At 37.9% G+C, this 22,846-nt stretch overlaps 1 protein-coding gene across 1 annotated transcript in view; it reads left to right on the top strand.

Annotated features, from left to right (window-relative positions):
* The window catches only part of slc22a21 (solute carrier family 22 member 21), a 46,435-nt gene that overhangs the window by 7,260 nt on the left and 16,329 nt on the right, over positions 1-22,846 (top strand). Inside the window, exons 3-5 of the mRNA XM_026234097.1 lie at positions 10,891-11,045; positions 11,506-11,677; positions 12,970-13,096. Of these exons, the coding sequence (XP_026089882.1) occupies positions 10,891-11,045; positions 11,506-11,677; positions 12,970-13,096 (454 nt within the window). The remainder of the gene's footprint in view (positions 1-10,890; positions 11,046-11,505; positions 11,678-12,969; positions 13,097-22,846) is intronic.

Raw genomic sequence — 22,846 nt, 5'->3', positions numbered from 1 at the left:
GTCTGTGGTTTCCCACTCCTTTTTCTGGCAGGATTTAGGCCACAAGATTTGAGGCTTCCGTCCATTCATCTTCTTCTCTACTGCTGTCTGTTGTTGGATGGGCTCTGGACTCATGTCCGTTGGTGGCTCTGTGCTTGGTTGAGCTTCATCTGGGGTTCTGATACCCTGTGGACTGTGGTGAATATCCTGCCACTGGGCTTCACTCGACTGAATTGCCCTACCTCTGAGAAAGTAGTGGTCAATGCGAGGCCCCTCGCTAGGCTCTCTCAGGCACTTTTTTCTGCCCTGGTGGATTTTGAGACCCTTCTCTGATGTTATCTTTTTCCAGCCACAGATGCAGCTTTGAAGCTTGTGTCCTGCCAGTACTGTTACTCCATCAACTCCCGTGCTGAACATTTGATTCATAGTCGTTTCCATTCCAGGGTCTGTTACCGTGTGATCTACCGACGAGTCATCTTCCGCCCCCGCTCTCGCAGACTCAAGAGGCATTTTTTCTTTTGAACTTTCCGTAGCCATAGTTGGGTGGGTCCAGGTCACTATGTAGTGCAAGGACCCTGCTTACATGGGTAGCTAACCCATGCTAGCCCCGTTGGGGTCTGTTCCCTCCTGCCAGCAGTCTCTTCAGGCCGTCACCAGGTCTTTCCTGGGATACAGAGATAATTATTGCACAATATAGATTTCCTCGATAAACGATAACAAGAGTTAGATAAAAGTTTGATATAATGTGGCAAAGCCAGAATGAAAGGTGCTAGTCATTTGAAGCACGACACTTGGAGCGTATATCTGCTCGGATTAAAGTACAACAGAAGAAAAGTGATATGTGCTGTTGATTATATTTTGATCGAATCATCATGTGGTGACCTGAATGAGAGAGTTAGGCTTTCTTTATTATGTCAACAAGGTGAAAAATACAAGATCTGGTGTTTTTGGCATTATCAGAAAGATGTTTTAAAAGTTACCTTGATGTAAAATAAAATGTGCAAAAAACTTGAATTTAGACACACAGACATGAAGAATCAGAATCACAATAATGCACTCTTAGCCCAAATTAGTTGACTTCACTTGAAATTTGTGTGGAAATCCCCATATATATATATAAACAAATAACATTAACAAATGAACAAGCAGAATTTGAGATTTATTCGATTAAACATTGTTTCAAATAAATTGAAAAAAGAAAAGAAAAACTGATTTCAAGTGTTTTTTATGATAACATGACAATACATTAACCTTGTCAGCCACAGGAAAAGTAAATATAATCTTTGAAACAGCTTACTAACAATTGTAACTATTTTGTAGAAGAAACAGTATTCAACAGTATATGCAAGCCTCTGTAACTTTAAACTTGGCTGAAGAATTGTGTGAACACACATTAGCTGAGCGCTAAAAGCACTAATATTTAGTGAGAGAACACACTTTAATGTCTTATACAGAAAACACAAGTGGCTTCTCATGGATGCTTCTTGGATTTCCTTACATTGTAAGCTGTTTTGTTCTGTGTCTGCAACCTGGGTTTGGCACAAAATGAGAAGTACCTGTTGGATGAACTGGAATGTGTTCTTTATAGATTTAGGGTACACTGTAAAACCCGACAAGTAACTTAACTCAAACCGTTTGAGTAAACAGATATCCTTAAAAACCTGAAAAATTAGGTTTACTCAAACCGTTTGAGGAAACCGATTGCCTTAAACTGTTTAAGTACTCATTACTTAATTCAGTTGAGTTCACTGAAAGAAGATTTACATTGCAATTAAATAATTAAGTGATTAATTGAGTGATAATTGAGCATTAGTGATGAACACCTGCTGTTAACAAACAGAATTAATGAAGAAAAGAGAGAAAGGAACTACAGCTGACTTCAGACACAGCCTCACTCAAACCTGACAAGTTATGTTAACTCAAACCATTTGAGGAAACCGATTGCCTTAAACCATTTAAGTTTTAAAACTAACAGTTATAAGTACTCTTTATTTAATTCAGTTGAGTTCACTGAAAGAAAATATACATTGCAATTAAGTAATTAAATGATTAACTAAGTGCTGATTGAGAATTAGTGATGAACAGCTGCTGTTAACAAACAGAATCACTGAAGAAAAGAGAAACACAAGAACTACTACAACTGACTTCAGACACAGCCTTAGATGAAATCAACTGAAATAAAATACATGAAATCTCTCAGGATCTGATTAAACAACCCCCTAAACAGCATCACCAGCTCCACTTATTAATAACCAGACTGACTTTAATTCTGTCAGATGTCTACAGAAGATCTTATTGAGAATGAACTAAGGTTTAGATGTTGATTTATTGTTTCATTTAAAGTAACCATGTTAGAGATCAGTGTTTGCTTTAGTTGGGCTCTTGACCCTTGATTTCTGTCTTAGTCTTTTTTCTGGTTGTTATAACTATGTGTTTCTAAAACACTATGTTGTAATTCAAAAGCCCAGAAAAAATGCCATCAGGTGTTCACATGTACCTAGGTGTAGGTTGTTATACTTTATATAGGTGATTTATAGGGAGCAGTTTCTCCCTATTGCTGGAGTTTGGTCTTCAAAATAATTATTTAGATTTTGGTAACATGGGCTTTTAATGTAGGAACAAAAGTTTATGATGTTCCATTAAAAACAGTTGACAAAAATGAAAAAAATTAAAAAAACAAACAAACAAAAAGAAAATCTGCTGTTAGTTTACAAACCTGATTCCAAAAAACTTGGGACTCCCTTACAAATTGTGAGTAAAAAGAGAATGGATTTACAATTTACAAATCTCAAGGTCTCAAAGGGAGACACTTTTTGAAATGTCATGCCAAATATTGGCTTATTTTGGATTTCAAAAGAGCTACACATTCTAAAAAAGTCAGGTCAGGTAGCAATAATAAGCCGGAAAAGTTAAATGTACATATAAGGAACAGCTGGAGGACCAATTTGCCATTTATTAGGTCAATTGGCAACACGATTGGGTATAAAAAGAGCCTCTCAGAGCGGCAGTGTCTGTCAGAAGTAAAGATAGGCAGAGGATCACCAGTTCCCTCAATGCTGCGGTGAAAAATAGTGGAGTGTGTTGCCCTTTAAAAAATGTAAGTTTCAAATATCAGCTTTAATTATTTTTGGTAAATATTTTCAAGTGAAAATTTGAAGCTCATAATTACTTTTTCTTTGTCTAACTCATTTGTAAAAATTACATTTTTTGTTTCATGTGATGAAGTCACTTCCTGTTTAGTCACTTCCTATTAGTTAGTTCTGCATGAAAAACAAAGAGACAGACATGCTGTGCTCTCTCTGATAATCCGTAGCATCCACTTAAAAGCATCATAGAGGCAACGCCGTAAGTTCATTATGACACTAGATACATTAAAGATCACATATTAGTGATGATTTTGTTAAAAAGTTAAGTTTCGAGTTTTGATAAGTTACTAAAAATTGTTTTTTACCATTGTATACAATCTCTCAGCAATGCTATAACCAATGTAATCGCTGCTATAAAAGAGAACAGTAGTTTATCTTTATGTTTAAGTAATTTATAATGCTATGTTAGTCAAGACACTGGACACTGAATATTTCTGTATTGTTTTATTACAGTTTTCACCACAAATTTTAATGAGGAAGAGTGACCGTAAATGATCAAATTTAATACGACTCTTTCTTCAGTAGCTATGGTTTAACTTGGTGTTTAGTCAGAGTTTCAACACACTGCACGAGAACATTAAAGTGAAAAGGCAACATTTGATGTTAAAGTGGTTAAGATGGCCACAAGCAGCAAGTCGTCTGTGTGCAGTGCAAGAAGTGGCAAGTCATCTGCGTCACCGGTGAGTGCACCCCGGGCCTGAGCCAGAGCTGAAGCCGCCAAAGTGACAGCATCATATGCCAGCCAAGAGGCTAAACTGAAAATGGAAAAGGCCACGAGAGAAGCTCAAAATCTGCTGAAAACAGTATGAAGAGACACCGAGTTGGAAGTGTTAACGCTACAACGAGAAGCTGAAGCAGCTGCTGTGGAGGCACAAGTGTTGGATGATGCTGAATTAGCAATGTGTGCTGCAGTTGAAAGAGGAGGCTCTGAATCTTAAAAGTTGAAAGTTAAAATTGAACCTACCAGTGAATTTGTCAATTCTCAGATTAACCTACAGGATCATGCTCCCCCTCCACTCTTATCAGCCTTACCTGCGCTCCTCCATTTCATGCTGACTCACATACCAGCTTTGTAACATGGAGTCGAGCTGCGAAAGACACTTCTAGAGCATAGGCTATCATAAATGAACCAAAGTCTGAAAAAGGTGAAATGCACATACCTGCAACAAACTTATCTTATCTGTCTTCAGGTGTGATTAAATCTGTAGTTGGGAGGACCACCCCCATAATGGATACACCTGCTAAGCCTTACTATGCTCAATACATTCCTCCAGCTAACACACCACCTCAGGCAGAGCCTTTGGCACAGTATTTAGCTCGACGAGACCTCGTTAGTTCCGGACTATACCAATTTGTCGATAAGCCTGAAAATTATTGGTCATGGTATTCCTTATTCACCATTGCAGCTTGTGTAATTCACCTCACAGCAACCCAGGAATTAGACCTCATGACTAAATGGCTGGGAAAGGAAACTAGTGAAACGGTGAAGCGGATCCGCTCAGTGCATGTCAGTAACCCCAATCTTGCATTACACAAAGCATGGGAAGGACAACGTGAGTGTTATGCAGCACCAGAAATCATTGAAAGGTCACTGTTTCAGCGATTGGACAGTTTTCCAAGGATTTCAGCTAATGACCACATCAAATTACGTGAACTCTTGGATTTGCTTATGGAAATCCAAGGTGCTACAGAAGATGGTTATCTAACAGGTCTGTCATATCTTGACACTTTCACGTGGAATCGCATCAATTGTAGATAAGCTTCCATATGGGCTTCAGGACAAGTGGGTGACTTCTGGGTCATGGTACAAGGAAGAAAATCATGGTCGCTTTCCTCCCTTTGAGTATTTCTGTAACTTTGTGTGCTGCGAAGCAAAGAAGCGAAATTACCCTAGCTTTATGCATCAAAGCAGTGTTATAACAACTACAAAAGTATTCCAAGGACTTGGCCATCAAAGCCTACGTAATTCTGGAAGACCAGAGCAATCGTTCATTAGCTAGACCAGAATTCTTTGAGCTGTTCAATGTGGAGAGTGAACAATGCTCATATCATCTCAGAACTTGCTCTGGCACCATAGAAACATCTGGCAGGAAAGCATAAGGATTTCTGATCGAGTCCCTGGATGGAACAGTTCTCATTTCCCTTCCATCACTCATTAAGTGTCATGACAACATGAACAATCGATCTGAGATTCCAACGCCAAGTGCAGTCCTTCACCAGCCTCATCTCCTTCACATTGCCAAGCACATTCCAGAACTAGAACCAGAAGCAGAAATACTTTTGCTACTCGGAAGAGATGTTATCAGGGCACACATAGTTAGGTGGCAGGTTAATGGACCAAACAACGCCCCCTTTGCCCAATGACTAGACCTGGGCTGGGTAGTAATAGGAGATGTGTGCCTGGGTAATGTACATAGGCCAACGGTCAACACATTCAATACCAATGTGCTGCAAAGAGGTCGCCATTCAATTTTTCAACCCTGTACGAGCTTTATACAGATCAAGGAGATGCAGCAAAGTAGTAGCATGTCTACCAAAGCAACTGAAAAGACGATTGGACAGACAGTGTTCAGTAGAACTGAACATGACAACAAACCTGGTCCATCCATGGAAGACACAGCTTTCCTAAAAATAATGGACACTAATGTCAACAGAAACGATGCTAAAAGCTGGGTAGCTCCTTTACCGTTCAGAGAACCACGCTAAAATAAAACTAGCCGCTGAAAACCTTCCTAGAACATTAAACATTTCTAGGTGCACAGCAAAATCTCCAGTGTTAATTTAACACTCTTAGTGTGGAGTCTGTGGACTCAAATAAACTCTGAAGCAGTGTTAAAAGTAAAACACTGAAGCAGAGTTGAAGTTATTGGGATAATTAAGAAATTAATTGGGTCATGATTGACCATTATTGAAAACACCTGATGTTAACAAGCAGACTCACCAAACGAGAAAATCACAATTTGTGTGTCACCATTATAGTGCTCAGTGTTTACTGTAGACTTTTTTGTTGCTGTGGTAACAGAATTATAACATACAGACCAGAGCAAAGTCAATCATGTGTGTTATTGTTTGTGGTTTGAACTAATTGTCATGTAGTGATCTGAATGCATGAGTTCAGATTTCATTAATGTATACATAAATTAAGTGAAAAAAAAAAAAAGATAGCAGTCCATAATTTTTGGCACAATATGACGTGTTTTTAAAAGTTAGTTCTACATAAAGAAATAATTATTTAGTTTAGAAACACAGGCATCAAGATTCAGTGTGAGCATCAAAAAAAGCATGTTGTAGCCAATGTCATCCATGGCTCCCATCATGCATTGCGGCATGAATAAATTATGAGCTGAAATGTCTTTTTAACGTTTTATTCTAACTATATTTTATTTTTGCTGTTTTTATGTGAATTTTTAGTATCTAGTTTTGTGATGTTCAGAGAAGATCTGTTTAAAAAAAAAAAGTGACATGACATTCAGCCAAGTATGGTGACCCATACTCAGAATTCGTGCTCTGCATTTAACCCATCCAAAGTGCACACACACAGAGCAGTGAACGCACACCTGGAGCAGTTGGCAGCCATTTATGCTGCGGCGCCTGGGGAGCAGTTGGGGGTTCAATGCCTTGCTCAAGGGCACCTAAGTCGTGGCATTGAAGGTGGAGAGAGAACTGTAAATGCACTCCCCCACCTACAATTCCTGCCAGCCCAAGACTCGAACTCACAACCTTTCGATGGCAAATCCAACTCACTTACCATTATGCCATGACTTCTCAATGCTGTTTTTCTCGGTTGGTGATGATGCTTGTTAACATCAGGTGTCTTCAATAATGCTCAATCATAACTCAATTAACTTCTTAATTATCTAATTAACTTCAACTCTGCTTCAATGTTTTACTTTTAACACTGCTTCAGAGTTTATATGAGTCCACAGACTCCACACTCAGAGTGTTAAATTAACACTGGAGATTTTGCTGTGTGGGTAGAGGAAGTTGGAACAGAATCAGATCCTGCTACAACAGGTTTACTATTGACCCTGATCATTTCTTCTTAGGTCACGGTTTCCGTATAACCCTTTATGGGTTAAAGCAAACTCATCAGCCATCACAGCTGCATCAAACAATTTGGAAAACTTTTGTTCATTTATGTAGCCAGAACTGCTGGGACACAATTTTTTAACTCCTCTAAGAGAATCAAGTCCCTAAGCTGCTCTTTAGTCTCAACTTGCTTGGAAGCACTCTACCTAACAAACATGTTCTCCTTTTCCCAAGCAAACTTTACAAACATCTACCTGTCGCTTTTGGTGTAATTTCAAAAGCGTTGTCGATATGCTTCAGGTACTAGCTCAAAAGCATGAATGACATGTTTTAACTGTATCATGCACAGCACTCTATTCTAAACTAAGTGATGAATAAACCTCTTGAGCTTTACCTGTAAGCACACACTGTAAAAGCAACATCCAAACGTCTTTTGGCCACTTCAATGATGTAGCGACTCTCTCATGTAGAGAAAGGAGGAACCATTTTAATATGCTTGCCAATATCAAAAACTTGCTCTTTCCTTTCAGAAGACTCAGAGGATAACACAAAAGGTGAAAGAGGTGGCTGTCCTTCAGGTGTCCTGCCTGCCAAATCCAACAACATTTTTTTAAGGACAAAAGCACACTCATGCTCTCTTTCCTGTCCCTCAAGTTTCCTCAGCTCCAGTTCCCTTTCCAACTCCTTTTCTTTCAAAGCTTTCCTATCATGTTTTAGATGACACTTCACTACCTCCGGGTCTAACTCTTCTTCTCGTAACACCATCTCTTTTAACTTTACTTTACTGTCAACAATACCTGGATCCTGTAATTTTGCATATAAAACTCCCCTATCCTCTAAATTGCCCTTCAAGCTTGTTATGATAGACTCCTTAAGTTTTGTATCACTGCTACTGAGCTCTTTATTATAATGAGCAGCAATCAGCTGCTCTTTGGTGCACTTCTCAAGTGCTTCCTCCGAAAGGTTCTTTCAGAAATTCTTCCACATTGGAAGCCATGGCTAAAAAATCTAATCTTTCAAACCAGTAGCCACTTTAGGAGTTCACACTTATCTCCACAATATCCTTCAAATATTCTACACAAAAAAAGATTGAATTTACCCACAAAGCCATTTCCACAGAGCTACTGAAAGGTAATTTAATCTACACCAGTTAACACATCATAATCTCCTTCATGGAGTACTAATTCAAAAGTTTTACAAAAACCCTCTCCACAGGTAACATGTTAACAATTTAGTACTCTTACCCAAAAGAGACTTATTCATAAGTCACACAATCATACCCGAACTGCTGACAACATACAACAACATATTTACCACAAAACTTGTTACCTAATATATTGACATGTCTACGTACTTTAATTAATGGTGTAAAATTACTTTCCAATTTGAAGAAAGTGGGGATGAAAAAAAAGCTCTCTCAAATAAAATGTTTCACAAGCTCCCAGCATTAGTCATTGATTCTAAATACCACACCGATTGGCATGGATATATTAGAGAACAACTCTCTACTATACACACAATACTATACACACAAAAAACTAACCTCTCTAATCTTCAAAGGGTTACCAGGCTCTGGACCACTTTAAATGCTGAACTTTGTTACACCTGGTAAATACAAGGCCCTGAACAGCAACCCCCATCAGAGATTGGAACGTGCAAGTACTTCTGTCATTTAAGTGGGTAGAACAAAAGTCATCAAAATAGTTATTTGAGAATTGTCTTACTAGTCATATGGAGCGAAGTGTCCTGGAGATGTTGTCAGAGAGGAGTTCTGCTCTGAATCTGCTTGGGTGCAGGCCAGCAGCGTGAAAAAGCCTTGGATGCCCCCAGAAAAGATTCCAATTGTTCTTTACATCATGACAATAACCATTCATTTAAAGCAACAGGTGTACTGAACCTTTTGTGTCCTCATCGATACATGGGGAGTGGTCCTGACACGATGATCTTTGTCCTGGCAACAACAAAAGTGAATTTTGCATTTGATGACCCCTTTAATAATAATAAAAATCAATCCTTTTGTGTGGAGGCACAGCTGGCAATAAAGCTCTTTCTTATTGTGCATATCTTGGACTATATACAGGAAGTAAGCAAAAAGCACTCCCATTATAATCACTGAAGCTGTCAGAAAGTTATAGTTATAATAATACAAACCCGATTTCCAAAAAACACTATACAAATTGTGAAAAAAAAAAAAAACAGAATGCAATGATGTGGAAGTGTAAAATTTCAATATTTGCTCAGGTTTAGGAATAGGAATGTTGTCCCATTCTTGTCTAATACAGGCTTCTAGTTGCTCAACTGTCTTAGGTCTTCTTTATCGCATCTTAGAAAATGTTTCACCCATAGAAAATGTTTTCTATGGGTGAAAGGTCTGGACTGCAGGCTGGCCATTTCAGTAACCGGATCTTTATTCTATGCAGCCATGATGCTGTAATTGATGCAGTATGTGGTTTGCATTGTCATGTTGTAAAATGCAAGGTCTTCCCTGAAAGAGACGACGTGAAGGGAGCATATGTTGTTATAGAACTTGGATATACCTTTCAGCATTGATGGTGCCTTTTCCAGATGTGTAAGCTGCCCATGCCACATGCACTCATGCAACCCCATACCATCAGAGATGCAGGCTTCTGAACTGAGCATTGATAACAGCTTGGGTTGTCCTTGTCCTCTTTAGTCCGGATGACATGGTGTCCCAGTTTTCCAAAAACTTCAAAACTTCAAAGTTAAAAACAAAAACTTCAAAAGAACTTCAAATTTTAATTGCTCTGACCACAGAACAGTTTTCCACTTTGCCACAGTCCATTTTAAATGATCCAATATTTGGGATGAAATTTCAAAATGTCTCACTTTCAACATTTAATATGGTATCTATTTTCCATTGTGAATAAAATATAAGTTTATGAGATTTGTAAATTATTCCATTCCTTTTTTACTCACAATGTGTACAGTGTCCCAACTTTTTTGGAATCGGGTTTTTTAATTATAATTGAAAAAAAGTCCATGCTTCTCAATGAATTAATTTTTTCAGTGTTGTTTTTAAACTTTTATGCTCTGAGGATTTAATTTCAGTACCTAACAGCTGTAAGGCTCATACAACCCTCATGGAGTCTGTTCAGAAACATGCACATCAGTCGCCTGCTGGAGGTCATTCTGTAGGGTTCTGGCAGCGCTCCTCCTGTTCCTTCTCACACAAAGGAGCAGATACTGGTGCTGCCTGGTTCTCCTTGAGTAATGGCCCATCTCCTGGTTTCTTCTCATGGTCTTCATGGTCTCATGTGCTGGGAGACACACAAAACCTCCTTTTGATCGCACATAAGGACGTGCCATTCTTCAGGAGCTGGGCTACGTGTGCATCCTGATTGGGGTGCAGGTTTTTTCTCATGTACTGGGAGTAGCCACAAAGAGCTTGATAAAACACAAAACTAGAGACAAATTAGTGGGGAAGGGTTAGGAGAAAGCGAATGTCTGCAGGACCATTGCTGTTGTGGCGATTGTCCTGCTGTTGACTCTCCAGTGCACCTGTTTTCACTTTCATTCTCACCAAGGGAGGAGAAACTGATTAAAAATCACTTATGATTCCTAACTAGACAGACTGATATCCCTGATGTTTAAATGACCAGGTGTTATACTGTGAAATATTGTGAGCGTTCCCTTCATTCTATTTTATTTTATTTTTTTATTATTTTTAAACTCTAGTCACCTATTTTAATTAAACTTGTTTCTTCTTGGTTTTCAGGTTTGGTCGGAAAAAAGTGCTGTTTGTTACCATGGGGATTCAGACGGTATTCACCTTTATTCAAGTCTTCTCCCCATCTTGGCAGATTTTTTGTTTGTTGTTTTTCATTGTTGGAATGGGCCAAATATCAAACTATGTGGCAGCATTTGTCTTAGGTAAAGACTTTTGTTGTGATTTGATTTTTAGTGTATAGTTTGTATTAATACTGAATTACATTATTGTGTTATAGTTTCAGTCTTGAACAGTGTATTATTGATAATTATGAAAGCTTGTTTCTGGGACGAGATAAGAAAAATGAAAAAGGTAACAGACTTTTAATCGCAGAATTTTTACTTTCTGAGTTTACATCTCAACCTTTTTTCAGAGTCAAGTCAGTGTCAATTACCATTTTGTTCTATTTTATATTTTATATACATGAGCTTCCATATGTTGAGCCAAACCATTTATGCATTTATAAGATGTGTTATACTTATACATTTTTGGGTTATGTTTAAAATATGTTTAAATAAATGCATGTTTTTGATTTAGAATCTATATTAAAATTATTCTCTGAAAATAATTCAGACTGTAGATCCTGGATTGACCCCCCCTCAAAAAAAAAATCTCTTCTCCTAGGAATGGAAATATTGAGCCCATCCATTCGTGACATTTACTCCACTCTTGGCGTGTGTCTTTTCTTTTCAATCGGGTACATGATGCTTCCATTGGCTGCCTACTTCTTGCGAGACTGGAGAATGCTGCTATTGGCCTTCACAGTTCCTGGTTTCTTCTGCATGCTGCTTTGGTGGTAGGTGTTTGCTTTGGGCCAGACATGATTTAATAATACACTAGACATGGTGACCAGAATATTGACCAGAATATTAGCTCAAATGTACATTTAAGTAAGACAGCTTAGACAGGTTATATAAAATATATTTTTTTGGGAATTTATTGCATTCTCATAGAAGGCCCATAGAATGCATATTGCCTAATCTGCTAATAAAAAAAATTACAATAAAAAATGATGTTTTGCATCATTTGCAGGAGCAAAATATTAAGCATATTTGCAGCAATATGAGTTCCTCAAAAATTGCCCTGGAGGGCCAATGCGCTCCATCTAAAAAAATCTAAACAGGGTTCCTCAAAACTTGCCCTGGATGGCCAATGCGCTGCAGAGTTTGGCTCCAACCCTAATCATAGTCACCTTCCTGTGATTTTCGAATGATCCCAAAGATCAAAAACAAAATTTGAAAAAAAAAAAAAAAAAACTCAGGTGTGTTTGATTAAGGTTAGAGCTAAACTGTGCAGGAAAGTGAATCTCGTAGTCCAGATTTGAGAATGCCTGGTCTAGACTCTAGAGCAGGCATGGGCAAACTTGGTCCTGGAGGGCCGGTGTCCCTGCAGAGTTTAGCGCCAACCCTGATAAAACACACCTGCCTGTAGCCTTCTAGCAGAGGTGGGACTTTAAAGTCACACGCAAGCCTTCAAGTCATATTTTAAGTCCTCAAAGAGTTAAAGTTAATGAGTTCTGTTAATGTTGTGCTCTTGATCCTTGACTTTAATTTAATTGTGCCTTTTCTCTTTGTGACAATAAATGTGGTGTTGTAAAGCAGAGAGGAGATGTTTGCTGTTTTTATGCGATGAGCCTGTCATCATGAGCTGGCCTCATTACAATGAAAATAAACAGTTTTGCCACAGTCAGGACTTGACTTTCTGATATCAGACTCTTATTAGACTCTTATCTTGAATAAAGTGTACATTAATGATATTTGCTTTGTTCTGTTCTGTTTACCCAAGGGAAATTATTTTGCTGCTCTCCCTGCTCATTCATGACAGGCTACATGGATGGGCAGGAAGTTTTAGCCCAGAACAGAACCATACCACCAAACCAAACTTCATGCTAAGTATCGATCATTTTGACAATAGTGAAACTTATTCATGTAGTGAATTTCAAATGAGGAACATCACAAGTTATGTATCATGACAGTCAAAATTTAAGAGCCTTTCAGAGCCATTTTATCATTCATATTGTATTATTAGATTTCAACAGCTCATTGTCATCACTGAAGTTAATTATTTATCAATAGTTGTTGTTTGTAGGTTTATTCCAGAGTCTCCGCGATGGCTGCTGTCTCAGGGGAGGGTCGATGAGGCAGAGGCCATTTTGAGAAAGGCTGGCCAGATGAATGGGGTGAAGGTCCCTGATGTCATTTTCCCCCTAACTCAGGTGAAATACACATCTATCTGTGCTTGTCAAATGACTCATGCTACTTTGAACAGTCTCATTTAGCTACTCATATGGTTGTCAGCGACATAAGCTCTTGAACCTTTCTTATTTTCTGATAAACTCAAACTGATTGTCTAAATTTATTTACTAATAGAGGGGCCTCACAATGAATTAATTTTCTTAGTTTTTTAATTAAAATAGTTTAATGCACTATAAAAACATTGTTATTTAGGCTTGTTTTATCCATCTTACACTTGCTGCATATGCATACCCTTAGCAAAAAGTAGTATACTTCAAGTTTATTTTATTAAGTTTACTTAAGTAAAGTTTAAGTATACTTTTAAGTATACTTTATGTAGCAAGTATACAAAGTGTTCTAGTAGCATACTTGTAAGTGTACTGTTTCAGTACTTCTTGGGACTAAATTGGCCCACTTTCTAGTATATGAAATATACTTTTAAATATACTTTAAATATAACAGTAGCAAACTTTGAGTACAGAACTAGTTTACCTCTATGTTTGTAGTTTGTACTGCAATTATAATAAAAGTGAACTTGATTTGCTGATAGTTTACTAATTAAATACTTTGTACACTTATACTGCAAGTATACTCATAAGTTTTTAAGTGAAAATTGATATCATACTTTAAGACTACTATGTCCCTATTTATGTTTGAATTTGTATACATTTTGTTATATGAATATCTGAGCATGCAAAACATACAAAGAAAGAACAGTGTATCTGCTTGTAAACCAAAAAATTTCATTCTAGCTTCATGCATTCTTTTTTTAAACACTTTAATGTGGGTAAGCTACAAAAAAAATGCAGACAGAAATCCTTGCAAAATATGACCTAGATGTACATTTTACTAGTTGTTACCTACAGTTAATACAAAAATTATGGTCATCGACCAGTGATTGATATTTCAAACAGAATAATAGTGGTTAGACGTTGGATTTTGGTTGAAAATGAAAATCGGGTTGACGTCTAAATCCAACGACTGTTTGACATCAAGTTCCAATGTTAGGGAAGTCTTGGCCTAATGGTTAGAGGGTTGGACTCCCAATTGAAGGGTTGTGAGTTCTAGTCTCGAGCCGGACGGAATTGTGGGTGGGGGAAGTGCATGAACAGATCTTTCTCCACCTTCAATACCACGACTTAGGTGCCCTTGAGCAAGGCATCGAACCCCCAACTGCTCCCCGGGCGCCGCAGCATAAATGATGAACACTGCTCCAGGTGTGTGCTCACAGTGTGTGTGTGTTCACTGCTCTGTGTGTGTGCATTTCGGATGGGTTAAATGCAGAGCACAAATTCTGAGTATGGGTCACCATACTTGGCTGGATGTCACTTCACTCACTCACTCAATGTTGGGCAGATGCAGAATTTTGGCCGGAATAACCCCCCCCCAAATAAAACATAAAAAAACGGTGAAATGCATGGCAGTACACATATTACCAGCTTCCCTTATTACTAACACGTTTACAGAATTCCTTTTTGAGAATTAACAGAGGTTAAGATGTTGATGTTTTATTTAATAATGTATGGTCACCATTATTGTGATCAGTGTTTGCTTTAGTTGGGTAGTTTGACTCTTGGCTTAGTAAGTTTGTGCTTCCTGTAATAGTGTTTATCAAAACCCGTACTTTGTTATAAAAGGAGCCATATACAAAGATAAAGTGATATAGTTTCCATCATCATGAAGAAAAAGGATTGAGGACAATCATTTTTATTGTCATTTACCCAAAGTGGTTATTTATTATTAATGGACAATATTCAAGAGACTTTACTTTCTTCCCTCAGATCAGACATTCTAAATTTTAATTTTTAAAAACATTTTGGGAGAAAACGCTTTCGTGACACATATACATCAATAATCAGTATATGAATCTCAACAATGGTGACAAGCTTCATGCAGTATAAAACGCATGGCTCCCAGCATGCATTGCTGCATGAAGCATGTTACCATTGTTGAGATTCATATGCTGATTGTTGATGTCTGTGTGTGTCAGCGTAGGTTTAGTTTTTGAGCTCATGTTTGTTAAAAGATTTTAACTGATTGTTATAATACTGCTGGATCTCATGTGGTAGAAACACGGGGTTTGTAATATGAATGTTCTAATGGAACAACATAATTGTTAGATTAAAAAACATTAGCGAATAAGGTTATTTCACGATGATTATAAAACCATTAACAGGTAACAGCCATCACTTGATCTCACATCACTTTAGCTTTCTTTGATGCTGCAAATGTGCTCGACAAACAAACTTTCACAATAGCCAAAACATATAATAAGTGTTAAGAGCTCAGCTGATGGAAACACTAACCACTGTTGTGGTGTTTAACTGTTATGCTGTTATGGAAATTAAACACATTAGAGTTAAACCCCTGTTAATTTTCAATAAGAGCTTTTGTGGACATCTGACAGAAATAAAGTCAGTCTGGTTAGTAATACGTGAAGCTGGTAATGATGTTTGTGGAGTTGTTTAATCCTTCTCTGCTGAGATATTTAATGTGCTGCCATGCATTTCACCCTCTGTTGCAGTGTGGTGCTTATTTCAACCAAAATTCAACGTCTGTCTGATGTCGGAGTTTGATGTCAAACAAAGTTGGGTTTAGACGTCAACCCGACTTTAATTGAAAAGTAATTTTAAGTATATTTCTGAGAAGTACATAAAGAGCATTTCTGAGAAGTATATAAAAAGTAAACTAAAAGTATACTTTCCTATTTATAGTTTAAATGAAGTATACTAATAGCACACTTGAATAAAGATCTGGCCATCAGAATAAATTAGGCAGCAGCAAATAAAACCCACAAATTCACACAGCAACCAGCTGGTGCTCACCATCGGCTTAAATGAATCAATAGCAGCCTGGAGCTTTGAGATGCAGTCATTTACTATAGTGACACTGAAGATACAAAGCCAAATCCTCCATATAGAACAGGGAAGTATGATGCATCATGCAATAGCATGCTAGTCCACCCAGGAATCATTGTTGAAACAATCATTTAATCATTGAACAGTTTTTTTTTGTCCAAAGTTCATAAACCCAGAGTTTTCACAGTGTTCCCAGATAATCAGGATATTTAAAAAATGAAAAGCACACAGATCTAAACACTTACAGTATTGTTCAAAATAATAGCAGTACAATGTGACTAACCAGAATAATCAAGGTTTTTAGTATATTTTTTATTGCAACGTGGCAAACAAGTTACCAGTAGGTTCAGTAGATTGTCAGAAAACAAACAAGACCCAGCATTCATGATATGCACGCTCTTAAGGCTGTGCAATTGGGCAATTAGTTGAAAGGGGTGTGTTCAAAAAAATAGCAGTGTCTACCTTTGACTGTACAAACTCAAAACTATTTTGTACAAACATTTTTTTTTTCTGGGATTTAGCAATCCTGTGAATCACTAAACTAATATTTAGTTGTATGACCACAGTTTTTTAAAACTGCTTGACATCTGGGTGGCATGGAGTCAACCAACTTGTGGCACCTCTCAGCTGTTATTCCACTCCATGATTCTTTAACAACATTCCACAATTCATTCACATTTCTTGGTTTTGCTTCAGAAACAGCATTTTTTATATCACCCCACAAGTTCTCAATTGGATTAAGGTCTGGAGATTGGGCTGGCCACTCCATAACATTAATTTTGTTGGTTTGGAACCAAGACTTTGCCCGTTTACTAGTGTGTTTTGGGTCATTGTCTTGTTGAAACAACTATTTCAAGAGCATGTCCTCTTCAGCATAGGGCAACATGACCTCTTCAAGTATTTTAACATATGCAAACTGATCCATGATCCCTGGTATGCGATAAATAGGCCCAACACCATAGTAGGAGAAACATGCCCATATCATGATGCTTGCACCTCCATGCTTCACTGTCTTCACTGTGTACTGTGGCTTGAATTCAGAGTTTGGGGGTCGTCTCACAAACTGCCTGTGGCCCTTGGACCCAAAAAGAAAAATTTTACTCTCATCAGTCCACAAAATGTTCCTCCATTTCTCTTTAGGCCAGTTGATGTGTTCTTTGGCAAATTGTAACCTCTTCTGCACATGCCTTTTTTTAACAGAGGGACTTTGCGGGGGATTCTTGAAAATAGATTAGCTTCACACAGACGTCTTCTAACTGTCACAGTACTTACAGGTAACTCCAGACTGTCTTTGATCATCCTGGAGGTGATCATTGGCTGAGCCTTTGCCATTCTGGTTATTCTTCTATCCATTTTGATGGTTGTCTTCCATTTTCTTCCACGTCTCTCTGGTTTTGCTCTCCATTTTAAGGCATTGGAGATCATTTTAGCTGAACAGCCTATCATTTTTTGCACCTCTTTATAGGTTTTCCCCTCTCTAATCAACTTTTTAATCAAAGTACGCTGTTCTTCTGTTCATCCTTAAATAGGGGCCACCTGATTCACACCTGTTTCTTCACAAAATTGATGACCTCAGTGCTTGAATGCCACACTGCTATTTTTTTTAACACACCCCTTTCAACTAATTCAACTAATTGCCCAATTGCACAGCCTTAAGAGCGTGCATATCATGAATGCTGGGTCTCATTTGTTTTCTGAGAATCTACTGAACCTACTGGTAACTTGTTTGCCACGTAGCAATAAAAAAATATACGAAAAACCTTGATTATTCTGGTTAGTCACATTGTACTGCTATTATTTTGAACAATACTGTACATGTAAATTATGTTTCTATCATAATTACACAGAAACACAAGACTCATAAGGGTAATACAACCAATTACTTTCCAAGAAATCCCTTACATTGACAAAGGCATCCATTTATCGCTATAGCTGAATAACATGGAGAAAGAAATATTTGACTGGTGAATTTTTTTTTTTTTTTTTCATGAAGATAATTTACGTACTGTAGCCTTTCTCATTATAGATGTAACAAAGAGTCAGAGACATTCGGATCCATATGCAGTGGTTTATTATCAGAATGGTCAAACAGGCAATGATCAAAAGACAGTGTCAGGTATGTCAAGGGATATCCAAAATCGAAAACAGACTCAAGCAGAGGTCGGGGCAGACAGCAGAGAATCACAGTCGGTATAAACAATCCAAAGCCAAACACAGAATTAACAAACGCAATGCTAGGAACAAACACTAGGAAACAAACACTAGGAAAGGAACAGGAGCCCGCCGAGGCTTTAGCTCCGGGAACAGAAGCTCGCCGTGGGCTAGGATGAGAGTTCATGGATGTATACTACTGACACCTCAGAAGGTTTTGCAGCAGTTGCCGCCACCTCTGGAGGTTCCACAGTGGCAACAGTCTCCTTGACAGCAATACAACAGGCTGAGAGAACATTGCTGGGTGCAACAGACAGGATGTGATGGGCTCTGAAAGTTCAGCTGAGATATGACGAGGATCTGGAGGATCTGTTGTGGTATGATAAAGCTCTGAAAGATCTGTTGAGACTTGAAGTTCTGGAAGATTGGTAGTGATTTGACTGGGCTCATAAAGCCCAACTCTGACTTGGCTTTTCTCTTAAAGATCAACAGTGACTTGACTTGACTCATGAAGTTTAACTGTGGTTTTACTTGACTCATGGGTGTTAATGGTGACTTGACCTGACTCTGGACAGTCGGCCGTGACTTGAGCTGGCTCTGGATGGTTAGCAGTGACTTGACTGGACCCTGATTCTGGAAGATCGATGGTGACTTGACCTTGTTAACGAAGATCAACAGTAACTTGACTCATGAAGTTTAACTGTGGTTTTACTTGACTCATGGGGTTTAATGGTGACTTGACCTGACTCTGGACAGTCAGCGGTGACTTGACCTGACGCTGGATGATCAGTGGTGACATGGCCTGGTGCTGGATGGTCAGCGGTGACTTGACTGGACCTTGATTCTGGAGATCAATGGGGGCCTGGCTTGACTCTGGAAGATCAACGGGGGCCTTACTTGACCCTGGAAGATCAACGGGGCCTCACTTGACCCTGGAAGATCAACGGGGACCTGACTTGATGCTGGAAGACCAACTGTAGCTGCCATTTCATGGTGGAATTCTGGATTGGCAGCCATCTTGTGCACACTGTAAAAAGTGTTTCCCTATATTTATTCAGTAAAATTGTGTCAAAATTTTACAAGCAATATTATTAATTAAGTTTAAAATATTTTAATTAAGTAGAAATAATCATTAAAAATTAGTAGAATAACATGAAAAAATTTAGTAAAATTTACATAAAAATATTGATTTCATTGAACAAAAAACAAACAAACAAAAAAACACTATGCTAAAGAATACTATGTTATGCATGCCAGGCCAGTAGTTGGCGATCATGAAACATTATATGCATGCACATGACATCAGCCTTTTTACAAATTAACATTTTTGTTGCTTACATAGATATGATACAGGCATCATGTTCAAAAGGCTGTGTCTTAAGGCCCCCCAAACAGAGTTATTGAAGACACCTAAAGTTCACAAACAGAATAAAAGGGTAAATTGTTGGTTCCCATTACAGTAGTCAGTGTTTGCTTTAGTTGTGTTCTTGACCCTTGATGTTTTAATATTACATTTTGCATTGCTGTTGTAACTCAGTTATAACAGCTAGACAAACTAAGAATAAAGATGATCAGGTAGTGTTGGTCATGCTATTACATAATCTTTTTTCTTCCTGAATATCTGAACTCATTCAGAGTCTGATCTCTGAGACAAGATAACATTCATTATGGCAGCCCTGTTATTCAGCAAAAAGAAAAAGTGGAATTTTCAGTGTAAACCAGAGTTTGAGAATTCTGTTTAAAACAGAGAAAGGGAACTTTCTTTTGACACACAGTCACATCAAGAACCAGCGTATGAATCTCAAGAATGGTGACAAACAGCATATTCAGACAAACTGTAAGAATCAGAAAACAAGCTACTATATAATTGTTGCTCATTATTTATTCATGGCGCAAAGCATGATGGGAGCCATAAAATGAGTTTTGATTGGTGGCACCCAGAATGCAGTGTAACTTGCTTTTTGATGGTCACCATTGTTGAGGTTCTCAGGCTGATTCTTGATGTCTGTGTGTCTAAATGAAAACACTTTTCTTTTTTAACAAGGTTTTGATCAGAGGTGCTTCTAAGAATTTCTCTGATAATGCTGAAAGCACCAGAGCTTATATTGTTCAATCACAGGACACATGTTATTAATAAGACACACCCAACTCAGACCAAATGATGATGTAAAGACAAATAACACCACCTGGTCACATTGCCTTCTTGGTTTATTTAGCTGCTGTATCACAAACTAGCAACCAAAAAAAAATCTGTTTTAAATTTTAAGGGGTCAAGAGTCCAACTAAAGCAAACACTGACCACTACAATGGTAAGCAAATTATTTTTTTTTTTTTTCATTCAGTGATTCGTTGTGTGAACTTTAGGTGTCCTCAATAACTGTTTTGGGGGCATTACAACCTTTTGAACATGATGCCTTTATCATATCTATGTAAGCAACAAAAATGTGAATTTGTAAAAAGGCTGATGTCATGTGCATGCATATAATGTTTCATGATCGCCAACTACTGGCCTGGCATGCATAACAGTATTCTTTAGCATAGTGTTTTTTTGTTTGTTTGATTTTTGTCCAATGAAATCAATATTTTTATGTAAATTTTACTTAATTTTTTCATGTTATTCTACTCATTTTTAATGATTATTTCTACTTAATTAAAATGTGTTAAATTTAATTAATAATATTGCTTGTAAATTTTTGACACAATTTGACTGAATAAATATAGGGAAACACTTTTTACAGTGCAGAGGCACTTGGCTGGCGACCATGTCATGATGAGACTCTGGAGTGGCAGCCATGATGCAACGACACTCTGGAACGGCAGCCATTTTGTGGAAAATTTCTCGACTGGCAGCCATCTTGAGAAGACACTCTGGAGTGGGAGATAATGCAGGACTGCTGGTGGCCATCTTGTGCAGAGGTGCTTGGCTGGTTACCATGTCATGATGAGACTATGGAATGGCAGCCATGATGCAACGACACTCTGGAACAGCAGCCATTTTGTGGAAAATTTCTCGACTGGCAGCCATCTTGGGAAGACACTCTGGAGTGGGAGATACTGCTGGATTGTGGTGTTCCTCATCCATAACACCCACAGTAAAGGCAGAGCCACAGTTGAAGTGCCAGATCTATGTAAAACTCCAGTGTCCAGTTTAGATTGTGCAGTGGCATAATCGATTGCAGTGGTTCAGCTAGGCCTCCTCTGAAAAATATAATGTGGCACATCTCGTCAATTGATGTTAAATGAGCCAGTTCAACAAAGTCCATCACATAGTCCTCAATGGGCCGATCTCCTTGACGTAGACACATAAGTTGTGCTACTGGATGCGTGACTGACCTTGATGTATTCCTTAAAGTCATTGGATACTGGTTTGGCGAAGGCTTCTGTAACAAGGAGACAGAGACGTTTGGATTCATATCCAGTAGTTTATTATCAGAATGGTCAAACAGGCAATGATCAAAGGACAGTGTCAGGTATGTCAAAGGATATCCAAAATCGAAAACAGACACAAGCACAGGTCGGAGCAGACAGCAGAGAATCAAAGTTGGTATAAACAATCCAAAGTCAAACATGGAAGGAAAAAACCCTAGGAAAATGCTCAGAAATGCCAGACAGAACTAAACAAGACCTCACAATGTGAGTGTGGATGAGTGCAACCTTTATAGTGTCATTGATAGGAAACAGGTGAGGTTCATGGTGTGTTCCTAGGCAGGGGTTTATGGGAAATTAAGTTGGGAATGGAAATACAAGAATGCCAGACTCCTGAGTGGAGTGCCCTCTATTGGAGTTCATGGGCACTCCAGCTGATGATCGTGACAATAGAATAATATAAAATAATTTGTACCTCATTCTATGTTAAGAAATCTCATCAGTTCACAGAGTGAAGTTGAGACGCTGATGATATAACAGAGGTGGGACTTTCAAGTCACAAGCAAGTCTTCAAGTCATATTCAAGTCCTCAAAGGGTTAAAGCTAAAGAGATAATTAAGTGACTAATTAAATGATGATTGTGCATTAGTGATGAACTTCTGCTGTTAACAATCAACATCACTGAAGTAAAGAGAAACACAAGAACTACAACTGAATTTAGCCACAGCCTTCAACTGAAAAAAAAGTAAAAGAAAAAAAAAACACTATGCCACCATAATTGTGGTCAAAGTTTGCTTTAAGTAGTGTCTTGACCCTTTTACTAATTCAAACCAATTTGATTCAAAACAATTGCAATATTGTTTTTGCAACAATCATGTATGCATTGCTGAGTCGTAACATATGATCTTATGCTTTTTTTTTTGAGAGATTTAAAGTCTTGTATCTTCAGTTCACCTAAGGCTGTGGTGGAAGAAAGTTGTAGTTTGCGTCCTTATTTCTCTTTCTTTCTTGCTTGATCACAGCAGGTGTTTGAATGAGTGAGAGAATATTGCAGGAACATTTTATTAAACTTAAAATAACATTATACTAATATGGAAACTGGACCTTTTTATGTTCTTGGAATTTTACAAATCAACGTTCCTAGAATGTAAATTTTTAAATCAAAATTAAGTTGAAAGAATGTTTGAGGAACATCATACCTTTAAAAAAAAAATTAACGTTAAGAAACTGGATTTTTTTATGTTAGAAAGAATATGAAAGTACCAGTTTTAATGCTATCCCAAAATGCTTTGTGGTGGCTGTAAAATAATGCTTCTACAGTGTAGTTACAGTAATATTACAGGACTGTCCGTTAAT

Source organism: Carassius auratus, chromosome 46 (genome assembly GCF_003368295.1).
Source record: "Carassius auratus strain Wakin chromosome 46, ASM336829v1, whole genome shotgun sequence".
NCBI classification, from domain to species: Eukaryota; Metazoa; Chordata; class Actinopteri; order Cypriniformes; family Cyprinidae; genus Carassius; species Carassius auratus.
Note: the sequence above shows the minus strand (reverse complement) of the source record. Positions and strands in the feature narration are given on the sequence as shown.